We start from the raw sequence: 8,328 nt of genomic DNA on the forward strand, positions 1-8,328 counted from the left end.
CAGAAGCCTCCCCGCTCCAGGAAAGGGAAACATGTGGCTCAGACCTGAAGTGACTAAGGCACAGACAGGCCTCAGGGGCCCGCTGGCTTCCCACCTCAGAGGGACAGGTCGGAGAGTGCAGGGTCCTCACAACTCCCAAGCCCCAAGGCCTCCTTACACCATGTTGTTAGGGGCAGAGGGAGAAGGGGCTTCTTCATAGATTCATAAAGCAAAGGCCAGACAGACTGAAATGAGGAATAAGGCAAGTGAGCAAGGGGATGTTGGAGCCAGTCTTCCCTCTGTCACCCCTCACTGTGCCTCCCTGCCTTTTCGGAGGCTGGTGGTAGGAAAGTGTTAGCTGAGGATTAGGCCCAAACCCAGTCCCGCCAGGTACCAGCCCAGAAGCTGGAGGAGCGGGATCACACTACCCTTACACCTGCTGAGTCTCCATCCTTAAACTGGCTATCTAGTCAGATGGGGGAGGCAGGGGAGAGCTCCTTCACACTGAACACAGAGCAGACGTCAGGAGAGGGACCCGCTTTATAACACGGCCAGGGGAGCCCGAGTCCTGGCGGGGCCTGGAGGCACTCAGCCCCACCAGCTGCTGGTCCCGTCTATGCCTCAGCTGGCACCTGGCCAGGCAGTCAGTCGGAGGGGCCTTGGCACGCCTGACAGTCCTTCATGTCCTCAGAGTAGTCTTCGATCTGGATGGTCATGGTGTGGAAGTGGAACTTGCCCTGCAGGCGGGTGCTGGCTGCCTTCAGCACAGCCTGGCCATCTGCATTCTGAGCTAGGGGCCAAGAGGACACACCGGGGGAGGCACCGGACAACGATTTACTCACTCTCGGGCCCTGAGGAATGATCAGGAGCCTAGCTCGTTCCCTACTCCCCTCAGGACAGGGTACGGGCAATCAGGGAGCCCCCCGGATCCACCCCTGCACTGGCCACCCTCGGGTTCCCACACCTGGCACAATCCCACAAGAGCAGGGGCAGCCCTGGCTTTGAGGCTGGGAATCTTTACTCGGCCATCTAGGAGCTGTCAAAGCCTGGGCAAGTGACGTGACCGCCCCACCCCAGCCCCAGCCTCAATTTCTTCATCTATAAATGGGATCGTGATGACCAAATGAACTAAGGTCTATAAAGGACTCAGCATGGGGCCAGGTTCAAAGCAGCCGCCCCCTGCAGACATCAAGGTCATTGAGCGCTTCGGGGATGGCCCCAGGCCTCCAGCGGCCTCTGTCCCTCCCCCCACCCTGAGGATCCTGGCCACTCACCGATGGCGATGTGGACAGACAGCACGGGCTGGGCCACGGTCAGGGCCCAAATGTGCAGGCTGTGCAAGGCTTCCACCCCTTCCACCGACAGCAGCAGATCCCGTACAGCCGTGAAGTCCACACCCTTGGGGGTCCCTGAAGGCGGTGTGGACAGGGGCTGAAGAAGCCTGCTCCCTCCCGCCCCTGCTGGGTTCTGCTGTTCAAATGTCGTCTCCTCAGAGAAGAACCCCAGCAGATCCGATGTTGCCCCCACCTCCCCGATGATCTCCACATTGCCCTTTTGTATTTTCCTCCTCATGCCTGACACTGTCTGAAATGACCTTGTCAGTCTCTTGCCCGTGTCCCCTCTAAAACGGAAATTCCACGAGCACGGGAGTCTGTTTTGTTTACCACTGTATCCTCAGTGCCTAGAACACTGCCTGGCCCAGAGCAAGTGCCCAAACACTATTTTTTGGAAGGGAAGAGGGGAACCTGGGGACCCCCGCAGCCACACGGGGCACCAGCATCATCACTTGTATCTGGGTCCGTCACAGTCTTGGGGAAAATGCTCTGACCTGCAGCCAGACATTCCCGCCGACTCCAAATCAGCGGCCAACTTCGGACTGACCGTGGCTGCCCAGAGCCCCACGACCCGAGACCCTGGGGCACAAGAAAGCTGGTGAACGTGGTTAACTCAGGGTGGACCGTTTGCCAGCACTGAGGAAGCCTCCAGAGCCCAGCCACGTGCTCCCGAGATGCAGGCCTCAGAAAGGAAGGCAGTGAGCTGGAGGGGATTTGAGAGGCTTGTCCAACACCCACCACCTTGTTTTCCTGAGCCTCAGTCTGCCTCCTGTGCAACCGGATCCTCTCTCTGGCAGAGGGAAGGCAGACGGAGACTGAGGAGGTGTATGGGGGAGGGGAGGAGCATCCGGTAGTAGAAACACCACCTAGAGTTACCTGACTAGCCAGAGAAGACACACCCCAGCAGGGGAGGGGACACCCCGGGGCTAGAGGGAAGGGAAGGTACCCTCCAGGGGACATTTCTAGGAACAGCCACACCTGAGGGCTCAGCTCGATGCCAAGACTGGCCTGGGGCCCCAGGAGGTTTTCCAGCCTGTGCCAGGCTCCAGACTATGGCTCCCTGCCAGCGTGCTGGGACTCCCCTGCCCCTCCCCCCAAACGTGTTAGTGCTGGATAGCCCAGAGCAAAAGGAGAGCCCCAAGCCCAGGTTACCTTCCATCAGCACCACGATCACATCTCTCAGGATGGTCAAGGTTGTCCCCAAGACCAGGATGGAGAAGAGGAAGGTGCAGATGGGGTCTACATACTTGTACTCTGGCTACAGAAAGAAGGGAAGGCAGAGCTGTGGTTCAGCACCCAGCACCTCAGCCTCTCTCTCCCTTCCCACCCCGGGCTGAGTCGGGGAGAGGGGCGCTCTGCAGAGTGGGCACAAGCCTCACCCTGGCTGCTCCCGGTTCTCTGCCTTTCATCCTGTGTCCAAGAACAGGCAGCACAGATCACAGCTCAGGATAAGGCACAGTCCCTTCCCACCCCTCCTCGCCCAAGGAACTGAAGTGTAAACAAAACTAAAAGGAATCATAGGGGCGCCTGGGTGGCACAGCGGTTAAGCGTCTGCCTTCGGCTCAGGGCGTGATCCCGGCATTATGGGATCGAGCCCCACATCAGGCTCCTCCGCTATGAGACTGCTTCTTCCTCTCCCACTCCCCCTGCTTGTGTTCCCTCTCTCGCTGGCTGTCTCTATCTCTGTCGAATAAATAAAAAAAATTAAAAAAAAAAAAAGGAATCATAGACACCAATGGTCCGACAACTCATTTTACAGATGGAGAAACTGAGGATCAGCGAGCTCAAAGGACTATATCACACAGCTAACAAGGGGTGGAGCCAGACTTCAACCCCAACGCCTGGCTCTTTCCACTACACCACTCTGCGTCTATGTGACGGGCAAGGCCCAGGCACCGGCAACACACAGGCCTGGGGGTTTGAATCTGGCTCCACGATTTCCCAGCTGCGTGACACTATCCAAGTCACTGAACCTTTCTGAGCTGCAGAAAACACCATCTGCTCCTCAGGATTGCTGTGAAGTTCAGAGTTGCTGACCCTTGGTTGGCCCTGGGTAAATGTTCCTTCCCTCTCTGCACACAGCTAGGGGGGGAGCTAGAACCTGGAAAGGGCCATGTGTAGAGAGGAGCCCCCAGATCTATACTGTCCTGCCCACCCCCACCCCCAGCCTACCTCCCTCTGTCCCCAGCTCTGACCTTGAAGTATAAAACATAGGCTGCCACCAAGATGCCTATGCTCTGTAGAAAGTCCCCAATCACGTGGATAAAGGCAGCTCGGACACTGGGGTTCTCCTGCGGCTGGCTGCTGTCGTGGCTGTGCCCGTGGCCAGACTGGTGAAGAGTCAACCCCATTCTGCAGAAGCAGAGACAAAGCCAAGGGCTCACTGACATAGCAGGTAGAGGCTCCCCAGTAGGGCCGGCCTTCCTGTTAGTCCCCAAACTGCCTGTGCCCTTTGCCTGGTGAGGATCCCAACCCACCTGGCCTTGGTTCAGAGCACCACAGGAGAACGGCTCAGCTCCAATGCCAGGCTAGATCTGGGCACAAAGATGCCAAATCTCAGAACAGGAGGGCACCATGGAGGTCATCCCGTTCCCCCCACCCTTTCACAGAAGGGGAAGCTGAGGCTTAGAGAGGGAAGTGACTTGCCCAAGACCACTGAGCAAGGGAGAAGAAGCCCAAACAAGACCCCCATGTTCCACATACCCTGCCTCTCACTGACAGCAACTTCAGGCACACCAGCTTGAAAAAGAACTTGGGATTCTGCCCCTAGGGACATCTGCTCTTGTAAGAGCTAGACTCACCCCTTCCCATTTCGGGTATGAAGGCTCCTGGGTTATTCACGCACACATACGGGGGGAGGGGGTGGTGGTGGAGTTGATGCTGCCCCAAACTCCTAGCTCTCCATGGCCTCAGCCTATGCCTAAGGCAGGACTGAGGCGTTCCAGGAACCAGAGCTCAGACCACTAGGGAAATTCTGGTCCTGTGGCCGACACATGGCCTCCTTCCACTGAGAGCAGGCATGCAGATGTATGTGTGAAAAGTGGGAGGGAGGACTCATAGGGAACGGAGGCCACACTCACATGATATTCACGGCCACAGCACAGCCCGACGTGATCAGCATGGTCCCCCCTTCGATCTCATAGTCCCCAGAGATTAGCCGCTCCACCGCCAGGAACACCAGCACTCCAGTCACGACCCAGATGGACAGTACAGAGAGCAGGGCTCCCAGGATCTCTGAGAAAGAACCCAACCCCCAACACCCATCTTAGCAAGGGGCCCTAAGACTGAGGAAGCCTCCCCATCCTTCCATGGCCCCCCCCGCCCCCTCCCTGCGAAGTCAGGGCCTGGATCCACTGGGCTCTGCCGAAGGTATGGCTGACATGGTCAGACCTTACCTCACCACTCATCAGAGTACGTCAGAGCTAGAAGGAACTTCAGAAGTCACCTGGTCAACCCTTTCGTTTTACATGTAAAGAAACTGACTTATTAAAATATATACCTATTGCTCAGCTGACAAACTGAGGCTTCTGAGGAGAGACTGGGCCATCTCCCACCAAGAGGAAAAGGACAATGCAGCCCAGAGATGCACTAAAGGGGCCTTAAAGCCTCTATCTTCCAGAAGGCTTTGCTGACCTTCCCCTGCCCAGGAAATTATTCCATATGGAATTATGTGCCGTTAATGCCACAGTCATTTGTTCTTGAAGTTTGGCCATTTCATTTGTTAGGAAGGTGAACTCTCCTTTCCCTGCAGACTGGAAATTCCCAGAGGACAGGGGACCAGAGCTTCTCTGTCAGCCTGGGAGCTGCCAGAGGACAGAAGCCAAAACTGACATCGTCTTCCCCAACCCCAGTCACCCTCTGGGCCTCACTCACTACTGCAGCCACCAAAGAACTCACGTCTTGACCCGCTCCCTCTTCCAACCCCATTCCCACCCCCACCAGGGTCCTCACCAGCTCGCTGCCAGCCGAAGTTCATAGTCTTGGTGGCTGGTCGAGAGGACATCCAGAGGGAGAAGAGGCTAACGAGCATGCTGGCAAAGTCAGTGAGCAAGTGAGCTGCGTCCGTCATCACTGCCAAGCTGTGAGCTAGGTACCCACCTGCAGGGGCAGGACCAGGGAGATGGAGGGGCCTTGTCAGCTCCCCGTGGAGCCAACTTCCCAGACTGTGTGTGCAGCAGGGAAACCAGGGGCTCTGGAGAAAGACCACAGATTTAGGACCTCTCCACCCATTAGCTATGTAACCATGAGCAAGTGACTTTCTCTGAGCCTCACCCTCTTATCTGTGAAATGGGACTGACAAGATCTATTTAGAGAGTGATTGTGAAAATCAAGTTCAAATAGGGCTTGGAAAACATAGGAGGCACTCAGTAAATGCTCTTTCCTTCTACGCATTCAGGCCGTCCCTTAACACGCTGTTTGTGCGTGATCTTGGGCAAATTACTTAACCCTAACGTGCCTCGGTTTCATCATCTGTAAAATAAGAATGACAACACCCACATGACAGTACAAGCTTGTCGTGAGGACTGGATGAGATAACCAGTATGTAAAAGTCTCAGCATTAGTGAATGTTCAATAAATGGGGCTACTAGTTTCTTTTTAATTAAGTCGGCTCCACACCCAATGTGGGGCTAGAACTCAGGACCCTGACTGAGGTCAAGCGGCGCGTGCTCTACTGACTGAGCGAGGCAGATGCCCCGGGGCTATTAGTGTTAATATTACTGGGAACATCCTGGAGAAAAGCCTTTTGGATCATGAGACTATGCATGCACCCAATTTCATTTAATTAGCACAAAAGTTCTTACCAACGACTTCCCCAATCATGAACACCAGGCAGATGGCAGAGGCCACATAAAGCTGTCGCCGGGCCCGCTCCTTCTTGGGGTCCAAGTGACTGCCAGGACCCTTCTGGGCATGACAGTAATGATTACTCTCAGTGACTAACTCAATGGCCTGCAAGTCCAGGCCAGATGGGGGCAGAGGGACCCAGCCAGTCCCCTCCTGCCACAGAGATCCCGTGTAAGACCTGGCCAGAGAGGATGGGAGAGGGCCGACTCAGTTCTGAGTTGAGGGCAGGGAGGGCTGACTCCAGTCTTCTCTCTCTATGGGGCTTTGGCAAACGTTCCCATTCCAATTCAAAGAATAGCTAAGGGCACTCCAAGCTCCACAGTCCCAGAAGAGTGACCAGAAACTCGTGTTTGGAGTGGGGTGCTGGGGAAATGACCAGTCCAGGAGTCTTGGGGGCTTGGGCCAGGGTGTTCCCTCCTCCCCCACCCGGGGCAAAGACGGAGGAGGCAAAGACCTTGGGCACTGGCCAAGGGGCAGGGCCAGTGCAGCCAAGCACGGAGAAGGAACAGAGCTCAGGATCAGGGAGAAGGGCAGACGCCCCTCTTGCGCACCCGGGGACACAGGGCCTCCCAGGGCGGGGCTGCCCGGGGGCAAAGTGTCGGGCCACGGGCGGGGCTCCAGGCATGCGACTGCCCACTAGCGGGCAGGGGTCAGGATCTGTGCTCAGCTGCGGAGGGGGGGATGATCCCCCTACCCAAGCTCGATTTTCCCTTTTCCCTCCCCTCCCCCGTCCCCCTCTGTGTGGTCCCAGTTCAAGCCGCCGGCAAAACCGTCCACTGTAAAGGGCAAACCAGGAGGTGCACCCGACGCCGCTCAAATCCCCGCTGCTCCGCAGGCTCTCGCCTTACCGGACTCCGGGCCTGGCGTCCACCAGATGCTGCTTCTCGGTGGGCTCCATGCTGCCCCGCGCGCCCCGCGCTCGGTCCGGGAAGCCGCGCGTGGCCGCCGCGCCCAATGCGCCCTGGAAGTTGCGCGCGGGACTCTGCGCCGCGCGCGCCCACCTGCCCGGAGGGCCCCGCGCGCCGCCCGCCGCCCCCGCGCCTCTCGTCTGCGCGCCGCTTCGCGGAGCAGTTCCCGCCCGGGCCGCGCTGGGGCCGTCCCGCTGCCGCTCCGGCCACTCCAGCCGGTCCGCGCCAGCCGCTGCGCCCCGCGCCCTCACGCTTTATCCGGCCCCGGCCACCCCGTGTGAAGCGGATCGCTGCGCGTCGTGTGCAAAAGCCCGCGGGGAAGGGGGAGGGGAGGCCGGCTGCAAAGGATTCCCTGGCGCTGCCCCCGAGCACCCCGTGTCTTGTGCCCCTGAGGCCCCAGGAGCCGACCGCGCGTGACTTAGGACTGGACGACGGCTGCGCTCACTCTCCCCGCGCGCCTGGCCGCATCCCGCCGAGGCATTCTAGAACCTCGGTTTGTGGAAAGCCGCTTCGGGTCCCCTGAGAGCAGGAATGTGGCTCCTGAGGCTGGTTGTGTCTTCCCCTCAGGCTGGAGACTCCCGAGGTTGGCTGCGTTCTTCCGCTCAGGCTAGGGGGTCCTCTGGGGGCGGGATATGCCTGCCCTCCGGCTGGGGCAGGAGCCCTGCTTAGGACCGGCTGAGACTGATTGTCCTATCCTAGCCACCCAAGCAGCGCCAGTTCCTGCCCTCCCGCGCGCTCCGATTACTATTTGGAGTTGCTTTATCTCCACCCCTACGTAGAGCAGTGTGGCCCTTCAGCAGCAGTCACCATCCGCAAAGAACGGACACCACCACCACCCTCCCTTCCTTGCCCTGCAACAGCTCACAGAAGCCCCCCGAAGGTGCTGTACGTGGTGTTCCACGAGAGAAGCTGGCCTGTCTGTGTTGGCTTGGTGCCCCACCCACTTTAAGCTGAGTCTTCTCACAGCGGTTACGGTTACAGGGCGGGCGGGGTGGGGGGGCGGTCAGGACCTTATGGCCTAGCCTTATGGATGGACTCTGATAGGGGCCCATTATATAGAAAGAACTTTGGACTGCTGACCTCTCTGCCCAGTCACTCCATCATCCCCAATGCCCTTGGTCTAGGGGACCATGGCTTGGCTATGTCCCTTCACATAGACAAGTGTCTAAAGTGCAAGCCACTTGCCCACACCACTGGGGTTAAAGAGGGTTCCTTCAGTCTCTCCCAGACAAGAGTCATTTTATTTGCAGACCAGGTGCAAA

The 8,328-nt window shown here is 58.1% G+C and overlaps 1 protein-coding gene across 1 annotated transcript; it reads right to left on the reverse strand.

Annotated features, from left to right (window-relative positions):
- Window positions 1-7,056, reverse strand: SLC30A2 (solute carrier family 30 member 2). The gene is made up of 8 exons (XM_002913297.4): window positions 7,007-7,056; window positions 6,116-6,336; window positions 5,265-5,411; window positions 4,394-4,547; window positions 3,509-3,665; window positions 2,466-2,571; window positions 1,254-1,388; window positions 1-769 (listed from the first exon to the last, which is right to left on the reverse strand). Exons 1-8 carry the CDS (start codon window positions 7,054-7,056, stop codon window positions 624-626), a joined length of 1,116 nt encoding a protein of 371 aa, XP_002913343.1. The 3' UTR covers window positions 1-623.
- Between the last annotated feature and the right edge of the window lie 1,272 nt (window positions 7,057-8,328).

Source organism: Ailuropoda melanoleuca, chromosome 2 (genome assembly GCF_002007445.2).
Source record: "Ailuropoda melanoleuca isolate Jingjing chromosome 2, ASM200744v2, whole genome shotgun sequence".
In the NCBI taxonomy this organism is placed as follows: Eukaryota; Metazoa; Chordata; class Mammalia; order Carnivora; family Ursidae; genus Ailuropoda; species Ailuropoda melanoleuca.